Source organism: Hyaena hyaena, unplaced genomic scaffold (assembly GCF_003009895.1).
Source record: "Hyaena hyaena isolate Hyena2069 unplaced genomic scaffold, ASM300989v1 scaffold_210, whole genome shotgun sequence".
Lineage (NCBI taxonomy): Eukaryota > Metazoa > Chordata > Mammalia > Carnivora > Hyaenidae > Hyaena > Hyaena hyaena.
Genome location: NW_024080841.1, coordinates 876,039 through 897,059, shown reverse-complemented (window position 1 = coordinate 897,059; position 21,021 = coordinate 876,039). Strand labels below are relative to the sequence as shown.

At 37.0% G+C, this 21,021-nt stretch overlaps 1 protein-coding gene across 1 annotated transcript in view; it reads left to right on the top strand.

The window, feature by feature from the left end:
• Positions 1–21,021, top strand: part of NEK11 (NIMA related kinase 11) — a 251,083-nt gene that overhangs the window by 86,582 nt on the left and 143,480 nt on the right. Inside the window, exons 7-10 of the mRNA XM_039242197.1 lie at positions 12,980–13,129; positions 13,258–13,336; positions 16,036–16,121; positions 19,222–19,341. Coding sequence (XP_039098128.1) covers positions 12,980–13,129; positions 13,258–13,336; positions 16,036–16,121; positions 19,222–19,341 — 435 coding nt within the window. The remainder of the gene's footprint in view (positions 1–12,979; positions 13,130–13,257; positions 13,337–16,035; positions 16,122–19,221; positions 19,342–21,021) is intronic.

Below are 21,021 nucleotides of genomic sequence, written 5' to 3'. Positions count from 1 at the left end.
GAGCTGGCAGTCAGCACAGAGCCCGACGCGGGGCTCGAACCCACGAACCGTGAGATCATGACCCAAGCGAAAGTCGGACGCTTAACCGACTAAGCCACCCAGGTGCCCCTCTTCTTGCTCTTTCTTGAGTAGCTTTCTTCGGTTCAAGAAGATCAATCTTGGGCTTTGGATTGGATTTGGATTGCATATTTACAACTCTCTTTACACTTAATTCTGTTTATTATTTGGATATTTAAAAACAGGTTCAAATCTATAATTTCTTCATGATTAAAATTACATGGTATGTAAGGAAGATGTTACATCCTGTCATTTGAATTAAGAATAAATTAATTTATGAAGCCCATTGCTAAGCCTTTGGAATTACATGGAGCAAGAAGGCTGGCTCATCTGCTTGCCAAATCAGATGTATGTCTCCTCAGAAACTTGGGCAACAGAACCCACAGAGGGTTCTGTTGGAAGAGGAAAGTAAACAGTTCTTTTGGTCTCAGTTGTGTCTATTGTAGTTTTTTTTTTTTTTTTTTCAAACTGCTCCTAGAGGCATCTGGGTGGCTCAGCCAGTTAAGCATCTGATTCTTGATTTCAGCTCACATCATGATCTCACTGTTCATGAGTTTGAACTCCACATTGGGCTCTGTGTTGACAGCAGGGACCCTGCTTGGGATTCTCACTCTCTCCCTCTTTCTGCCCCTCCTCCACTCATGCTCTGTTTCTCAAAAGAAATAAAAAACATTAAAAAAAAAAAAACCTGTTCCTAGTATTGCAAAAGAATTATAGGAATATCAATATTACATAAAGAATTGGAGAAATATTCCTAATATGGGAATTATAGAAATATCATAAAGAATATAGGAATTATCAGGAATATCAGAATTATAGAATAATAGGAATAGTATTGCTATAGGGTTTTAGGCTTATAAATATGATATTTGACTCAGGCAAAACTTAAAAAACCTAAAACCTCCCAATATAAAAACACAGGAGAATTTTAATATATTTTTTGTGAGCATTAGGTCAGCTCTCCTTGCAGAGATTATTAACTATTCAGCAAGGACAAGCTAACAACTTATCATCATCCTGACCCCAAATAACCACCTTATTATGAATTTAGTAATTACCTTAGTTGTATCTGAATCAAAACGGGCTTATCTGGTAATGAAATTTCTATTGCCAAACCTAAAATGGAAAGAATAACAGAGGACTATTAATTATATTGGCAGATACAGAAGTGTGATGAGTAATCTTTGGGAGACACTCAGAAAAAATAGATTGAATGGGGTTGAGAATTTTTTTTCTGAATCTCAATGTGTAGCATCTGTTTACTGTGGAACATTTCGTTACAATTGGAAATACTCGTGAATAATTGACAGGTGTTTTGTTTTAGCACTAACAGCTGTACATATTATATCTATAATACTTAATGAAGAATTGGTATACTACTAATTATATTTCATCTGTTAATGTTTGCCCATTGTAACCTTATTCTCTTTCTGCAATCTGTTAAACCTTTTGGGATTCATTTATTTATAGCAATCAAGTACAGAGAAGTCTCTCTTAAAAGTGGGTTAGGTTCCAAAAGTTTATAAATGCTGGCAAGTTAGGATAGTTAGGTTCATTGAGGACACTACCTTCAACACTGCTGATTTGTACAAGCAATTGCTGAACACTTTTCCCCTAAAGGAAAAATATAATATAGGAGTTGGGTTCCTAGGCCAGCTCTTTAAATTGATTTAAACTTTGAATAGTTGAAATTTATTGTTTTGGTAGGAGAAACAAATAAAGAACAATACTTTTGGAATAATGGTTCTATAATTAAACAGAAAAGAAACAGAATATTTCATTGTTGATCTTATCTCTCTTGTGAAAGGCAACCAGATGGCTCTTTAATCTTGTGCCCCTGTGTTCTTTGGACAGTTTTAGTGGAGGGAATGGTGATGGGAATAGCAGGGTATCAGAGTGTATTGTGAGGCTCCCAGGATTTTGCTGAGATCTGGTCCAAGGGTTGGCTGATTAAGAGACACTGTAGGAGGCTAGTTCCCACTCAACACAGAGTTCAGACTTTAGTGATGTTGGTCAGAAATGTCAGAGAAGGCTTAGCTACAGGTAGAAGAAAATGGAGAAGAACAAGTACCTGCCTGATCTGCCAGAACTAAGAAAGTATCCTCACAGGAGAGTGTTCCCGAACTGGACAGGGAAAGGGAGCAAGGTGGAGAAGGAGCCTATTTTCTGGTGAAGGATTGAGGAAGGCCAGGCCAACTTGGCAGCAGTTTGTGTAGCTAATGTGGGGCCTGTGAGTAGCTGGCAGCCAACATCCCCATCTTGGTGAAGGAAGCTCTGGAGCAAGAGAGCCCATTTCTCTCACCTTTCCATGGTCTGAGAAATTTTTGAGTGGATTTAGAACTAAGCTGTTGGGCAAGGAATGCCCTCCTAGGGAGTGAGAACTGGTGTCATTATTTTCATCCAACAGAAGCTAAGTCGGAAAACATTTCAGCCAAGTGCAGTAGATTTGGATATTAATATCTTCTTTCAATGACTAGCATGAAATGACTGATACAAAATCTGGACATAGTATCTAGCCTGGTCAGTTTTACAAAGGTCATGATACAGCCGTAGCAACAGAAGCAGAATTGTCTATCGAGAGCTTACTCTGTGATTGACAGCTAATGTGCTAGACACTTTATATATCTATATAAATGTATTTGTTACTACAATAAAAAAAATCATACTGTTTGCAATTTAAAAACCTGCTTCTTTTCACTTAGCGAAAGGAAATATTGCTCTGCACTGACAAAATATATCTACATATCATTTAAATGTTTGCAGAGTATTCTATACTTGGATACAATCAGTTTTTCAACCAGTAATATTTATTAAGCATTAATATTTTCTTCGAAGAGTTTCTCTTTGTTTTTGTATTTAAGCATTTTTAGGACAGTGTATCTGGGTGTGGATTTGCATTTATCCTACTTGGAGTCAGTTGAGCTTCTTGGACATACAGATGAATGTATTTCCTCAGATTTGAATAGTTATCAGCCATTACTTCTTTGAGTATTTTTTTCTTCCCTTTTCTCTCCCTCCTTGCCTTCTGGTACTTCCATTATGCATACGTTGGTGTGCTTCATGGTCTCCTACACTTCTCTAAGGCATTGTTCATTTTTCTTCATTTTTCTCTCTGTTCTTCAGATTCTATAATATCTGTCCATCTATCTGCAAGTTCATTGATTCTTCTGCTAGTTAAAGTCTACTGTTGAGCCCCTGTAGCAAATTTTTTTTTCTTTCAATTATTGTACTTTTCAACCACAGAATTTCTATTTGGTGCTTTTTTTAAAAAAATAATTTATCTTTTTACCGATATTCTCCATTTGGTGTCACATTTGTATCATACTCAACTTATTTAAACATTGTTTCTTTTAGTTCTTTGAACATATTTATGATGCTGATTGGAATCTTTGTTAAATCTGATATCTGAGACTTCTTAGGTAGTTTCTGTTTCCTGCTTTCCCTCTCTGTATATGGGCATTTTCCTTTGCATGTCTCATCTCATTGTTAGTGAAAACTCGACATTTTAGATAATATATTGTATCAATTCTGAATACTTATTCTTCCCACTCCTCCCACCTCTCTGTGGCTTGCTGTTGTTTGCTTCATTTTTTTTAAGTTTACTTATTTATTTTGAGAGAGAAAGCGTGAGAGAGTGCACAGGTTGGGGAGGGGCAGAAGGAGAGAGAGAATCACTAGCAGCCTCTGCGCTATTAGCATGGAGCTCGACATGGGACTTGATCCCATGAACCGTGAGATCATGCCCTGAGTCAATATTAAGAGTTGGATGCTCAAGCGACTGAGCCACCCAGCTGCCCCTCTATTGTTTGCTTCCTTATTCATTTAGTGACATGCCTGATTATTCTGACACCTATTTCCCTTCTAGTGTGAAACCTCTAGTGTCATTCCTCAAAGAGTATAGCCTTGGGCACGTGTGCAGTGAGCAGTGGGACAACTGTGGTTTTAGCAAGGCTCTCTGTCCCTTTTCCTGTTCTCTCTGTTGAGCTGTTTCTGCTGGTATTACACCCAGTTGTTAGCTTTAACTAATTGCCAACTCATTGCTCTGTTATTTTCAACAATGCCCTGAGGTATGAATTGTTCTCCAGTCTCTTCCAATTAAATTTGATCCCCTTTGCAGATGTAGTTTTTGAGGCAGGTCCTCCAGGTTTGAAATTTTGCTATTTTTTAGCAATCTCTTTCCCTGATTTTCTCTGGTAAGGTAGTTTATTGTGCTCGTGAAACTACCAATCTCTGCTTAATTGCTTGTCACCAAAATTTTCATTGTTTCTGAGAGTGGAGTTTAGGCTTAAATTTCCTACACTCTGTTCCAAAGCAGTCCTTTTGGGGAGAGCTTCTGAACCATCTCTTGTTATGTATGACCTGTCTTAGCCCTAGGCAAAATCTCTGAGCACTGCTCAGGAGCTGGAGGTAGGGACATGGCCCGCTCTTCTTAGTGATGCTCCAGCTCATGAGCAAGGTACTGGGCAGGGGCAGTAGCCTCTCTTCTTGGCTTGCCTCTTCTGCAGTGGAACCTCCACCCTGGGAGCAAGCTGGGGCAAATGTGATCAGGGTCCCCCAATATTCTCTTCCTGCTGTCCCTGGGGTAGTGCCTCCATTCTACCAGTAGGGACTAGGTAGAGGAAAGGAGCCTTTAATATTTTTGTTACACTCACCTGGAATTTAATCTCTGTAACAGAGCTGGGGAGATGAAAAACACTGGAAGCTTGTTCCTCCTGGAGAGATGTCCAAGCCCGTGGCTGACTTCTGGAGGAAAAGGGAACCCCATCTTCTTGGCCACACTTGCAAAGAGTGAAGTTTTTGTCACACTAAGCTCAGTGGCTAAGTGCCATAAACTCTGGTTTTTACTGAGATTTAATAGATTTTTTTGAATAAATATTTCCTCATTTACTGTATGCCCTTAAGACAACTTTCAGTGACATTAAATTGTTGGGGGTTTTGGTAATTTTCACTAGTTATAGTTGTTTTGCTAAGGAGCAAGTCTGATGAGCTCCTCATGATGCCACCACTTTGGAACTGTTCTCCCCAAGGCCTTACTGTTGGAATTAAAGATTTTTATTTATTTGTTTCCTCTTTTAAAAAGTGGAAAGGAAATAGATTGGAACAGGGAGAAGCTGGTGGAAACTAAGGAAGGGAGATAGGCAGGGGCGCCTGGGTGGCTCAGTTGGTTAAGTATCCGGCTCCGGCTCAGGTCATGATCTCATGGTTCATGGGTTTGAGCCCCGCATCGGGCTCTGTGCTGACAGCTAGCTCAGAGCCTGGAGCCTGTTTCAGATCTGTGTCTCCCTCTCTCTCTGACCCTCCCCTGCTCACACTGTCTTTCTCTCTCTCAGAAATAAATTTTTAAAAAATAGGAAGGGAGATAGGCAGGCCTTGTATTAATTTCATACATTCCGTACTTATGATGCTCTGACCATCTTCAAAGACCCTATTGAAACTATCAAGGATGGTTGAAGCAGTTGGAGCACAGCCATCCATCAAAGTGTGAAGCAGTGCAGGCTATTGTCATATCCAGCCTTGATGGAGTGGCTGAGTGAATAACAATGGGCAATGGAGGAATATGTGGCTCGTTCTTTCCATTGTCAATCCACCTTCTCACCCCAACTTTAAGCTCTGTGCATGTTCATTTCCCAAACTTTATAGTTTATATAGAATTTGTGATTGTGACCCCAAGAGTAGCTAAAGATGCAAAAGAAAAACACTTTTCCCTGTTATTTTCTCATCAACCACACTGTGATCTCCCTGTCCTCCTCTCTCCCCTTGCTGTTGCTTCCATCTTCTGTTCTTCCATTGGCCAAAATTTTATGGTGTGGAGGACATGGGATCACCACACAGGAGGGAGAGCAGATGATCTTCTTTCAAACATTGTGCTCAGTAATGGAAGGAAGTAATTAAGAAGAGCTGTATGAACAGGACATAATTCACCCAAACTTTGTTTCTAAATTTTTATGAGTCTTCCCCCAAATATGATAGTATATTTGGATGATAGAGTGGGAAGAATGCATACACCTTTGCTTTTAAATATTCTTTTGAGAGGTACCTGGGTGGCTCAGCCGGGTAAGCATTCGACTTCAGCTAAGGTCATGATCTTGCAGTTCACAAGTTTGAGCCCCACATGAGGCTCTGTGTTGACAGCTTGGATCCTGGAGCGTGCTTTGGATTCTGTGACTCCCGCTCAGAGAGGCAGTTTATAACACACAAATATTTTACACATGTACACCCAAATAAAAGTATTTGATTCAATTTGATGATTATATTGTACAAGTAATGTGTAGCCTTCCTCTCTCCTTTTATTAAGAAAACTCTTTTCATAGTATGACAAGTACTGACTTGATACTGTCTTTTTCATTTTCACCATTCTTATGGTGAAAGTGTGTAGTGGTACTGAACTGTGCTTTTAATTTGCATTTTCTCTGATGACTGATAATGTCAAACATCTCATGATTTGGGGTAATTTAGTATCTCTTCAAGTCTTTTGCCCATTTTTCTATTGGATCCTCTCCTTTTTCTCATTGATTGGTAGAAGTTGTAATTAATAGATTAATGAAATTTTTACATATTATGGATACCAGTCTTTGATGAAAATTTGAGTTGCAATGTCTTCTCCTACTGTTTCTTTCTTTTCACTCTCCTAGTGGTGTCTTTTCATGAACACAAGTTCCTAACTTTAATGGAGTCTATTTTATCAGTCCATAACATTACTGTTAGTATTTTTTATGTTTTGGTTAGGAAGTCTTTGCCTACCTCCAAGATCAAGAAGATATTCTCCTGTTTTAAAAGCTTTATGATTTTATTTTTCATAGTAAAATTTGATGATTTTTGTGCATTTGTTAGTGTGAGATAGGAGTCCACATTTATTACTTTCCATATGGGTATTCAGTTGGCCCAGCATAATTTGTTAAAAGGATCATTTTTTTTCTTTACCATAGTGCAGTTTGTCTTTGCGTTAGTCAAGTGACTGAATTTGTGTGAATCTGTTTTTGGGCCCTCTGTTTTGTCCATGGTCTATTTTTTCTTCTTTGTTAATATCACATTTTCAAAAGTAATGTAACTTTATAATGAATCTTGCTATTTGATAATATAAGACCTCCGAATTACTGTCTGTCTTTGTCCCTTTGCATTTCCATGTAAGTTTTAGAGTCAACCTGCCAATTCCCACAAAAAGTCTGCTAGGATTTTTATTGATATTGCATTGAGTCTACAGATCATTCTGGGAAAAATTGATACCTTCATTATTTTGACTTTTCCAAACTACACATGTAGATCTCTCCCTCTCCACCCCTGCCCCCTCCCCTTTTTAGGTTTTTTAATTTCTCTTAGCAATGTACTGTGGCTTACAGTGTAAGGATTTGTACATCTTTCCTTGGATTTATTCCTAGGTATTTGACACTGTATGATGTTACTGTAAATGGCATTTTGCATTTTGTTTTCTAATGTTTGTCACAGGCTTATTGAAATTAACTTTTATGTACCTTTTATGTACATAACCATGTTGACATACTTAATGACAGTTTAATATATTTTTCTAATCTTTATATATGATTTTTTACCCAGTGTGATAGTCTTTTAATTGAAATATTATACATTTATATTTAATATAATTATTGTATATTTGTATTTTTATTTGCCATTTGTATATATGAATGTACGTACACACACACACACACACACACACACACACACACACACTTTTATTTAACTTTTCTGGCCTCATTCTGAGTAGCACCTTTGTTACAATATTGAATGGAAGGGAGTAGTGATACTAGACACACTTATCTTGTTCTCAACCTGAAAATAAAAGCATAAACTTTCAATATGTCACCAATAAGCGTAATATTTACTATAACTTTTTATTGCTTTAAAAAATGAATAAAGAGGGGCGCCTGGGTGGCTTAGTTGGTTAAGCGTCCAATTTCTGCTCAGGTCATGATCTCACAGTTCGTGGGTTGGAGCCCCGCATCAGGCTCTGTGCTGACAGCTAGCTCAGAGCCTAGAGCCTGTTTCCAATTCTGTGTCTCCCTCTCTCTCCGACCCTCCCTTGTTCACGCTGTCTCTCTCTCTCAGAAATAAGTAGAACATTTAAAAAAAATGAATAAAGATATCCCCTTCTATTCCCAGTGTGGTAAGAGTTTTCTTCTGTTGTTTTTTTTTTAAATTAAAAAAAATTTTTTTTATGTATGTTTAGAGAGAGAGCAAGGCAAGGAGGGTCAGAGAGAGAGAGGGATAAAGAAATCCTAAGCAGGCTTTGCACTGTCTGTGCAGAACCTAGAACCTAATGCAGGGCTTAAACTCAGGGACTGTGAGATCATGACCTGCGCTGATACCAAAAGTCAGACACAACCGAATGAGTCACCCAGGCGCCCCAAATTGTCTTCTTTTTAAAAACACAAATTGGTTTTGAATTTTATCTACTGCCTTTTTTTTGTATCTATAATTTTTCTCTTTTCTTCTATAATGAGATATATTCCATTGATTGATTTTCAAATATTAAGTCAACCATGTATTCTTGAAAAAAAATACACTTAGTTGTGATATATTATCTTTTTAATATATCACCATATTCTATTTGTACTTTGTGTATATGTATATGTATGTTTGGAATTTTTAAATCTATGTTTATAAAAATTGCTTATGATTTTCTTTTTCTGTTTTATTCTTGTTATACTTTATATAACACTTGTGCTGACTTTTTGAAATGAAGAGATTAAATAAGATAATTGTTCTTTATTCCTGAAATGCTCTAAAGAATTTTCCAGTAAAGCCATGTGGCCCTGGAGTGTTTCTTGTGGGGAGCTTTAGAAAAGTTTTTTAAAAACTATTATTTAAATTATTGTTTTAATTACTTAATTATTGTAATTATTATTTTGTACCATTTTTTGAATTATTAGTTTAAATTAATCATTGTTTTAAAAGTTTTTAAAATTGTTATTTTTATAATTATTTATAATATTTATAATAGATAAAGAACTATTTAGATTTTATATTTTTTTCTTGTATCTGGTAAGTTATATTTTTTAAAGACTTCACTTCATTCCATGTGTCAAATTTACTGGGAAAAAAGCCCATTTATAATGTCATCTTAATACTTTCTAATAGCTGTGGAATCTATAGTTATATGTTTTTCTGTTTCTGTTATTGTTTATTTGTTTTTATCTTCTTGTTTTCTTGATTAGTCTCACTAGAGGTCTATTAAGTTTATTAATCCTTTATTTTTATTGTGTGTTGGTTTTATTAATTTCTACTTTTTAAAAATTTCTTTTCCTAAACTTTATTTGGTTTGATTTGCTATTTTCTCTATCTTCTCAAGTTGACTCATATACATTAGTACTTCAATTTTTCTGTAATTTATTTTAGCTACATTCAAAGTATCGATATTTTGTACTGTTATTAACATCAGTCTTAAATTTTCCTAATTTCTGTTGGAATGTCTTATTTTATCCTATGAATTATTTAGATGTATATTCTTGAATTTTCAAGTAGTTGACGATTTTTTAGAGTTTTTTTCTGTTTCTCTTTCTGTTATTAATTTATGCCTCACTGTGGTCAGAAAATAGGCTCTGAAGTTTTCAATCCTTGAAGTCTGCTGAGGGTTTCTTGATCCTAAGTATGGTCAATTTGGAAAATGTTCCATGTGCCCTTGAAAAGAATCTGAATTCTGTCATTGTTGGATACATATGTTAATATGTGAATTATGTCAATTTTGGTAATTATATTTAGATTTTCTCTATCCTTATTAAAGTTTTTTGTCTGTTTGGTCTATCAGCTATTTATAGAGGCATGTGCAAGTCTTTCATTATGACTGTGAATTTGTCTATTTTTTAATTCTATTAATCTTTGCTTTATATATACACACACCCAGAGTTATTGGATTTTAGAGCTGTTATATGTTCCTCATATCTGATTTCTTTATCAATCCACCACCTTAATTTTAGTAGTAGCTCTTGCCTTTAAGTCTATTTTGTTTGATACTAGTATAGCTACACCAGCAATATTTTGATAAATATTTCTATAAACTTCTCTATGTTCTTGTACTTAAAGTTTGTTTTGTGCACAGTATGTAATTTTTTATCCAGTCTGCTAGTCTTTTTAATTGAAATATTGTACATTTACATTTAATAGAATTACTGTATATTTGTATTTTTACTTGTCATGATTTGCTTTCTATATATACCATTTGCTCTTTCTTTTTCTCTTCTTTCCCGCTTTTAAGTTTTTATTTGATTATTTTTCCTCTAGTAACTTGTTAGTTATAAACTTGTCAGTTATACATTATTTTTCTATTGTTTTGGTGATAACCCTAGCAATTATAATGTCCATCTTTGACTTGGTATAGCTTAGTGAAACTTATTACTGTAACCACTTTTCCAGTAATGCTAGGACCTTAAATACTTTAACTCCATTTACCCTTTTATGTCTTTCACATTATTTTTGTCATAAAATTATATTCTACATAATTTAAATTACACAATATATTATTACTATCATTTTATAGAGTTAATGCTTACTTATACATCATTACAGAATTACTTTTTGTAGTTTTCTTTATTGCTCCTTGCATCCCTTTTTAAAAATTTTTTATTTAAATTCTAGTTAGTTAACATACAGTGCAATATTGATTTATTAGTAGAATATAGTGATTCATCAGTTACGTATAATACCCAGAGCTCATCATAACAAGTGCCTCCTTAATACCCACCACTCATCTAATTCATCCCTCACCCACATCCCTCCATCAACCCTCAGTTTTTTCTCTTTCTTTGAGAGTCTCTTATTGTTTTTTTCCCTCTCTCTCCCTTTTCCCCCCTTCCCATATGTTTATCTGTTTTATTTCTTAAATTTCATATATGAATGAAATCATCTGTCTTTCTCTAACCGACTTATTTTTCTTAGCATAATATACTCTAGCTCCACCCAAGTCATTTCAAATGGCAAGACTTCATTCTTTTTGATAGCTGAATAATATTCCATGGTATATGTATACACACATATATATGTGTGTATATATATATGTGTGTGTGTGTGTGTGTGTGTGTATCACATCTTTAGCCATTCATCAGTCCACGGACACTTGGGCCCTCTCCATAGTTTGGCTGTTGTGGATAATGCTGCTATAAATATTGGGGCAAGTACCCCCTTCAGATCTGCAGCTTTGTATCCTTTGGGTAAATATCTAGTAGTGCAATTGCTGTATCATGGGATAGTTCTTTTTTTTAACTTTTTGGGGAGGCTCCATGTTGTTTTCCAGACTGGCTATACCAGTGTGCATTCCCACCAGCAGTGCAAGAGGGTTTCCCTTTCTCTGCATCCTCGCCAACACCTGTTTTTTCTTGTGTTGTTAACTTTAGCCATTCTGATAAGTGTGATCCTCTCTGAATTCCTTGTTTCTGCCTGGGATCATTTTTCTTCAAGTTGAAGAATTCCATTTTAGGATTGCTTTTAGTGCTATCCTGCTGGCAATGAATTCTCTTAACTTTTGATTGTCTAAAAAATGTCTTTATTTCACATTTATTGAAGGAAATCTTTCCTAGTATAGAAATCTAAATATGTGCCACATTATTTAATAGTCTGATGTATGTGTACAAAATTAATTTTCATAATTTATAATATTTACATTGACTTTGGTGTTCTAGTCACTATCATGGCTTTTCTCCTAACATCCCCCTTCTTTCTGTCATTCTGTAATGAAAATAGTCCAGAATATGGAAGGGAAAATACCTTATGAATTTTATCAAGCCATTTAACTTTTTTGAGCCAGGTTGCATGGGAAAAAATATAGTGACTGTATGTTGCTATGAAGTTATGAGATTCTGTTGAGTTATATATGGAAGTGCTTTGTAATATATGTAAAGTGCCAATTAGATAGAAATTTTTAGGGTTACTATTATTTACTGAAACAGAAACATCTCATTGTACTCCGTATATATCCAGGATTCCTATATCCAGGATTCTCTTATTAGTATACATTTTTATGATACCCACAAAATGGTTGAAATGATAGTATACATGTATATACTTATTTATACATACACTACCTTTCATAAGAAAGTGGGACAGTGTTTAAAGTTACATAAAACACAACTTACACAGGGTTGGTTGTAACTTTATTCCTGATTTTTCAAGCAACTAACGTGAAAAGGGAGACCTGGCTAGTTACATAGTCCAAAATACTCATGAGATTAAAAATAATCCATTAATTTTAAGGAGAAGTACAGTTCTTTCTTAATACTAAATTCAGGCAAGATTTTCCCCCTCACTTTTCTTAATGATGCAGAGTTATCTAAAAGATTATTCTGCTGGCTTAGAGGTTAGTGCTTTGCATGGTTAATCCAAATCAGTGTCAGATTTATCTAGAATTCTAATATTCTATTTCATACCCTCAAAGGGAGAATTATTACATTTTAATCTGAGCTACAAGTAGCTGCTTTGCCACCCTACTTGTAAATGAATTCTATTCAGAAAACTAATAAAGAATGCCAGTTTCCTTTTCAAAATGCTTGCATACACGTTTGAGGAAAGGTTAGGCTGATAAATTAAAATTTTATTTTGCATATATACTATTAACGAAACTGCCTTAGAAAGATATTTAGCTGCATTTTATTGTTCCTTCATAGAGTTTCCTTAATACATTGATCAAGGGTTTATTTGCCCTACTATGTGAAGATACAGTAGGTTTGTTTGTTTTCCTCTAACAAAAATTGGTCATTCAGACTTACATTTTATAGAGTGTTTTTTTTTCCATTTTACCTTCTTCATTTATTAAACATGTATTTAAATGGAAAATAAATATAGTACTGAAGCTTTAAAAAAAAAAATCAAAGGATATGTTAGTGTCTTACAACTAATACCCTGATCCATCTGAGGTTTTATATGGTGATCATAGTTAGGACATTTGTTCCTTATGTAATTTCTTTGACTTTGTCTTTAGGTCTCTGGCATGCATTTTATATGAGATGTGCTGCTTGAACCATGCATTCACTGGCTCCAATTTCTTGTCCATTGTTTTAAAAATTGTTGAAGGTGACACGCCTTCTCTCCCCAGGAGATACCCAAGAGAACTGAATACCATCATGGAACGGTATGGAAATAAATATATTGCCACAAAAACAATTTTAAATTGTACTTATATTTTAGTTCATTTGAAAAATAATTCTTTTTATTTTTTTCTTTCTCTTTTCTTAAAATAAGTTTCTTTTAACATTACAGCATGTTGAACAAGAGTCCTTCATTGAGACCATCTGCTATAGAAATCTTAAAAATCCCTTACATTGATGAACAACTACAGGTATTTAAAATGAAAGGGATACTGGGAAACATGTATTAACATTTATATACATTCTAGAACTTGAAGATACGCTGTGAGAATAAGATGCATTAGGAATCAGTCAGAAAGGAGAAATAAGTTTTTTTTAAAGCTGAGGGAAATGATTTGTCAGACAATCTCTTTGCAAAAGGTGTGTGAACTTCAGTTCCCTGGAGCCCCAGATATGAGAAGTTAGGATTGTAATTTTCTGCCCAAACTCAACATCCATCCATAGAGCTCTTGGTATACTTTGTAAATATATTCCTGCTAAGGCAAGAATGCACCACTACTACTACTACTACTACTACTACTACTACTACTACTACAATCCGGGGTTTTCAATGACTCTTTATTATTCGACTCCTTTGTTATGGATCTTAAGAATACATTTTATTGATTAGGTGAATTTATTTTGTTTGTCTATAGATTAGAAATGTTGATGCGGAGAATTTACCTCCGGTGGTAAGAAAAAAGCAAACAGTACCCAATCGGAGGGTTTTTTTGTTTTTTGTTTTTTGTTTTTTAACTTAGGCTTTTATGAATGCCTCAGGCAAATTTTCTTTAATTTTATGACTGGTTTTAAATGGACCCACAAAGCAGTCATTCACCTTTAAAACTGGGCACACCTTTCATCCACATCCAGCTCTAAATTGGCAGGAAACAAGGATGCTGACCTGATGTGCACCCATCAGTTGTGTACTGGGCGCAGTGCTGACGCTGCAGGTGCTGAAAGGAAAGCCTGTGGCTCCCGTCCTTTTGCAACTTGATCACTAGGAAGTACCCTGGAAAATGTAGCCATACGTTATGAGGAGCACTAGGAAGAAAGCACACAGGATACTGTAAAGTAAGGGAAGGGGGGGTGGCTTTGGTGGTCAAAGAAAGTCAGTTACATTTCTCTACCAGTGAGATGGTGAGAAACACCCAGACATGTAAGGAGCCTGAGAGAGTGTTGGAATCATAGGGAATTAGCTGGGACAGAGTCCTGAATCTGATTGTGTTTCTGAAGCGAGACAGGGAAGGGACGATTCTTATGCAAGAATGTGCTCTTTGCAGAAGCCCCTCAGGAAGTGGGGTGAGCAGCACAGGGGAGGGGAGGGAGGTAGAAGTTCCTAGGCACTTTTAGGTCTTCCTATGTATAGCTTTCCCTATGTAAAGCCAGCTCCATTAGCCTAAGGGCAGGCCGCTGACAAAGAGGCATAGGTGCTAACTGTCAGGATCAAAACCACATGATGGAGCTGTTAAGCATACAAAAACAAAAAAAAAAGTTAAAAGGAATCCAAGGAGATCTGTTGGGACTCCGGTGAGGTGAGTAAGGCATTTGCCCTTGGACAAAATTAAAGAGGCCATCAAAAACTCTGTAATCAGGATAAATAACATTTGATTGCAGTGTTTAAAAAAATCCAAATTAGGGGTGCCTGGGTGGCTTAATTGGTTGGGCATTCAACTCTTGATTTCAGCTCAAGTTATGATCCCAAGGTCATGGGATCAAGCCCTGTATTGGGCCCTGTGGTGACAGCATGGAGCCTGCTTGGGATTCTCTCCCTCTCTCTCTCTGCCTCTGCCGCACTCCCACCCCTCTCAAAATAAAAACATAAACATTTTTTTTTTTAAATCGAAATTAGTGGGGTGCCTGAGTGGCTCAGCTGGTTGAGCATTCAGCTTTGGCTCAGGTCATGATCTCACGGTTTGTGAGTTTGAGACGCTGATCTGTGCTGACAGCTCAGAGCTTGAAGCCTGCTTGATTCTGTGTCCCTCTCTCTCTGCCCCTCCCCCACTCACATTCTCTCTCAAAAAATGAATAAACATTTAAAAAATGTTAATAAATAAAAATCCAAATTAATGCTAAAAATCCATGGTAACAAAATATCAAAAGTTCAAAGACAGGATCCTAAAAGGCTAGGGTTAGGGTGTGCAAATGAGGTAGACTGGTACAGGTTCAGGGTTGGGTCCTGTCTTTATAAAGTTTTGTTTATTTTATTTTCTTGATTCCAGTTTGTTCTCTATAGTCAAGGATCTGTTTGTCTCTTTTTTCCTTTGTTTGTTTTGTTTCTTAAATTCCATGTAAGAGTGAAATCGTATGGTATTTGTCTTTCTCTGACTTTCTTCACTTAGCATTGTACCTCCAGGTCCACCCATGCTGTTGCAAATGGCAAGATTTAAACATTTGATATCGTATTCTCCATAGATTTTTGGCATTAATTTTGAGTTTTTATAATATTGCCTTAAAATATGACTTATCTTGGTTACTGAGTCTTTCGGTACCCCTTTAGTCTTGCACCTGTGGTAAGTGCCTCACTTGTCGCCGCAGCCCTGGCCCCGGGGGTGGGACACTGACCCAAGGCTGGAGAGGGCCTGTGTATTCATGGAGCTGACAGGAGGCCTGCCCGTAGTGGGAAGCAGGGAGAGAGAGAGCAGGCAGTGTGAGATGAACTTGGAGAGACAGGCCTAAGCTGCATAAACTAAGCGGCACAAGCTAAGCTGCATAAGCTAAACTGCATAAGCGACCATGCAATTTTTTGTAACCCTTTACAGAAGGAAAAATGGTTACCAGTGGGTTTTGTTTTCAAGCTCCCAGGCATGGTCATTAATGCTGCACATCAGAAAAGGCCCCTGGTAGTTTTCTGCCCTTTCATCCCTGCAGAGGAATATTTAAGGTGCATCAGGATTGTTCTCTATTTTAGCACCTGATGTGTAGATATTCAGAGATGACTCTGGAAGACAAGAATTTGAATTGCCAGGAGGAGGCTGCTCAGATAATTAATGCCATGTAAGTAATTGCTTTGTTTTTAAAAAGCCCATTGAGCATAAATGTTAAATGCATTTGTCTTTAAAAATCTCTTAGTGCTAAGCTGACTGCATGGAGTTTCCTAGAATTCACTTAAGTCTTGCCAAGAAATTAAGGAGCTTCAGTATCCTGGCGTTCCAAAGCCCCTTTGCCCCAGGTGGTAGCAAATTGAATTATAAAACTTTTAAACCACTTCACAGCTTACAGATCTGCAGGGTGGCTCTGCAGCTGCATTGTAAGTATATAGGGAAATTAATATCTCAAACATTTAGTGATATTTATGCTAATGGACCTTCTTTATTAAGCATAAATGGTTTTCACATCTTGTTTGTTTAACAGGAACGGGCAGGGTATCTATTGAAAAGACAATATTGTGAGGGGCGCCTGGGTGGCTTAGTCGGTTAAGCGTCCGACTTTCGCTTAGGTCATGATCTCGCGGTTCGTGGGTTCGAGCCCCGCGTCGGGCTCTGTGCTGACTGCCAGCTCAGAGCCTGGAGCCTATTTCAGAGTCTGTGTCTCCCTCTCTCTCTGACCCTCCCCTGCTCACGCTGTCTCTCTCTCTCTCTCTCTCCCCTAGAAATAAATAAAAATATTTAAAAAAAAAAAAAAGAAAAGACAATATTGTGGAGTCCTAGGACAATAGAAAATAAGCCAAAATTTATTTTCTTCAGATATACATATAACTAGAGAATGTGTTTTCACAAACATAATTATTACTATTTTTTAAAAGTTAATTTATTTATAAATGTAAATAGAGATCTATATCTATAAAGAGAGCACAAGCAGGGCAGGGGCAGAGAGAGAGGGAGAGAGAGAATACCAAGCAGGCTCTGTGTTGACGGTGCAGAGCCCAATGCAGGGTTTAATCCCACAAACTGTGAGACCATGACCTAAACTGAAACCAAGAGTTAGACACTCAACTGACTGAGCCACCCAGGCCCCCTAGCAAACATAATTCTTTCTTTCTTTTTTTAATTGCTTTTAATGTTTACTTATTTTTGAGAGAGCGATAGACAGAGGATGAGCAGGGGAGGGGCAGAGAGGCAGGGAGGCACACACAGGGACCAACACGGGGTTTGAACTCACAAGCCGTGAGATCGTGACCTGAGCCGAAGTCAGACACTTCACCTACTGGGCCACCTAGGCGCCCCCATGATTACTTCTTGATTTGACTTATCTCTCGTACTTCATTCAAAATATCTGTGCTATAACATACAAGAGCCTAGAATACTAGGTTACTTCAGGACAGCCATGGATAGCCCTGCAGGCTGTGGACTGCACAATTCCAGGGAGCACCACTTATAAAGACCAAAGCTATAATTTTATTGAAGGAACTCTCTAATTTTATAATGACCCTGTGAGAATGGTAACAGTGTGCAAGGCAGTAGGTAGGAACAGTAGCCCTCATTAGCCTAATCTTCGAGACCAAGCAACACAGATATGCTGCTCCACCACTGGATCCAGTGGTTTTTCATCTGCACTGTTTTCCAGTTTCGCATTCAGACTGAGGAAACTGGTTCATCAAAGTCTTTGTTTAGTGCATGATCTCCAGTTAAAATAGTCCCTGTACCTCAGGGGCTAATGTTTTAGGCATGTCCCTATAACCTAGTTTTCTTGGGTTGCTAATTATTCTTTCCAGAATATCTGGAACTCTTATTTTATTTTATTTTATTTTATTTTAAACTAGAGATGTGAGAGTAGTAGATATTTTTTAAATACTAGACTAATTTTGGCTATTACTTTGCACTGCAATTGTGAAATAGCTTACCTGATGGTGCTTACAATTAAAGTGTGCCAGAATCCAATTGTTTGGATGGTCTTTCTCATTATAAAATATGATTTCAAGTTGTCACTCTTTTCACAATGTATGACTATGTTTTAAGGATCTCTATTTGATCTTACAAAATAAGAGATATATCTTCCAGAAAATGTTGTGTTTCCTAGAGACTCCAACTGTATTCCAGAGGGATGAGAGGTGTCTACAAATGGTCATTATAATTACACAAAATATTCCAAAATACTTACAATTATTCCAAAATAATAAAGACTAGAGTGGGAATAAATGAATAGAAGAGACTTCTCATAGTGTTTTTTAAGAGAGGGAGTTGAATGCAAAAGCCATTCTGCAGTATTGGGCCCTGACCAAATCAGGCACAGAAACAAAGGTCATTGAGAATATGGTTGCAGATCTTTCAACAAATGATTTAAGTAAGCACTTTTTTTTTACCTGAAGAAAGAGGCTCTTAAACAATAATATTGACTAATATTTTGTGGGGTGTTTGGCTCTGTTATAGAAGCAATTTACATGAGTCAACTCATTGAAACTCACAAGAACCCCATGAATTAAGTATTATTATTATTATTATTATTATTATTATTATTATTTTAATGATCATAGAGAGGTTAAGTAACTTGTCTGAGGGCATATACATGTAACCTGGGCACTAGTATTTGAACCCAGAGAATGTTGTTAATCTGTGTGATAACCACTGTGCGATGCTTACCTACTTGTATGAGCATAGAATATACAACATAGTCAACAAAATTTAGCTCCTAAAATACTACCATTTGGGGACTTTTATGTGTCAGACACTGTGCATATGTTATTTCATATAAAACTCACCATAGCCTATGCTTTACAGATGAGAAAACTGAGGTTCAGTAACTTGCCCAAGGCTACAGAACTGATGTGTGGTAGAGATGAGGTTCAAACCCTGCCTAATTCCGAGGATTATATCCTATGCACATGGTTGAATTAGTCTGCCAGTCCATTTACTCCTTGATGGCCAAGATCCTAATTTGATCCTTCCGTTATGAAAACCAGTCACAGGCAATGAAATGAACAGAAATTTGTTAAGTGCGTAATTTGCTTTTAAACAAAAGTCTAACTTGAAAAATATTGCCAATTAACGACAGTCCTGGTTGGCTCATTACCTACCCTGAGTTTATTAGTTTTTGCCTGGCCTGTCTCCAGATGCTTCCCCCTTCTCAGTAATGTAATGCTATTTCTGTAAAATATTTGTTTAATTTTTCTGGGCATATTTGCAATGAGCTGCATGTGGGGGATCTTTATTATTTATAGGCAAAAAAAGATCCACCTGCAGACTCTGCGGGCACTGTCTGAAGTGCAGAAAATGACACCAAGAGAGAGGATGCGGCTGAGGAAGCTCCAGGCAGCTGATGAGAAGGCCGGGAAGCTGAAGTAAGTTGCCTTTCCTTAGGGTGCCTTGGGCTCTGGCCACTTAGCAGGCCTCTAAAGGATTTACTAAAGAAAAGCAAAAGCAAAAGCAAGAAATCAAATGCATATGCACATTTATATTTATTTGGTTCTTCACTTACTTGTCCCCTCAAAAGACAGTTATTCAGCCATAGCAGGTTATTGGATGCCAGCCACTATTACTGTCAGGCTTTCAGTCTTGTGTGCAAAGAAAGATTGAGTATAAGGGAGGCCGTCAGTGATGAAAACATAGAGTCAGCCTACATATGAAGCCTCATCGTTGCTGAGACCTCTTGTACATATACCAGCGAGAGAGTGGAGAGGGTGGCTTCAGTGTTTTGACCTCATTCCCCAGATGTTTGCTGCACCCCCTCTGCCAGGAGACCTAGCTGGTCTATAGGGAGAAGAATATCCCCACAGGAAATTGTTGGCTTTGGGAAGCAGATTGGAAGCAGCTCTGTTCTGCCAAGTGAAACCCTTTGAAAAGTCAATGCTCAAGGCAGACTGCTGGTGGGCAGCGTCCCTAGGAATTAAAGTATTTGCATGAAAAGGAAAATTCTGAAGAGCCCTAGACTCCCAATTTCTCAAAGACAGATATTTCAGTTGGTAGGTTATCCAGTTTCCTAACTTTTCTTCTTTCTTCCTCTGCCAACTTTTTGGTAGTTTAGAAGCCCCAACTAACAACTAGAGAGACAGAAAAGACCTGAAACTCAGACCTGTGCATTTTGTGACCTTGGTAACATACCTGGAAAGAGGGTTTAGAAGTGTTCTTGCACTTACAGTGCATACCATGAGGAACCAAGTAAGAATCTGTGAGACTACTTCTTTCCCCGTAACACATTCTTTCTGTAATCAGTGTGGAAAGATATTTCTGTCAGATTGCATCATGGGCAGTCATGTGCTGGTAACTGTTTAACAACAACCTCTGGGGTTGTGGGGCCGGGGGTATAAATACTCCCATGATGGCCAGTTTCAAGCCACCGGTATGATATCATCAAATGTTCATTTGAAAGATATGTATACAATCTGCTCTCGGGAACTAGTACAAACCAGTGCACCACTGAGTATGGGTTTTACTGAGAAAACATATTTCCATAAATCCCTTGAGCCCCTGTCACAGTCCCGGGCCTATTTCTAACGCTTCAGGAATGGCAATATTCCTGAGGTACCACCATGATTCATGTCATTGAGGGTAAAAGGAAAATGAAATCTCTGACAGGAACAGATTAAAAAGGCAATTTAATAACTTACATGCACATTACAAATCATATTTTAGATTAAAACTTTTTATAAACAAAGAAGGCCATCGATCTTCCACAGGACATTCAATATGTTTCTTATTTAAAGGAGATGATTTTAAAGTTTAGTCAAAACCTAATTTTATGAATGAATTACACTGGAATTGGTTTTGACCATTATTTCTAGGATTTGAGCACAGTCATGAGTTTTAGCTGGAAAACATCTCTATTGTCAGAAGGGAAAAAATGTACCCACTTTATAAACAAAATTTGACTACAGGGATGTTCAGTGACTTTTCAAAAATCTCAATCTAAATTAGCATACAAGTAATCACCAGAACTCCAGTTTAGTAGCAGGTCTATTACATTCGATTCTTCTATACTAGACAAAACAAAACATGTCTGAGAAAAATTCCCCATTACAGTG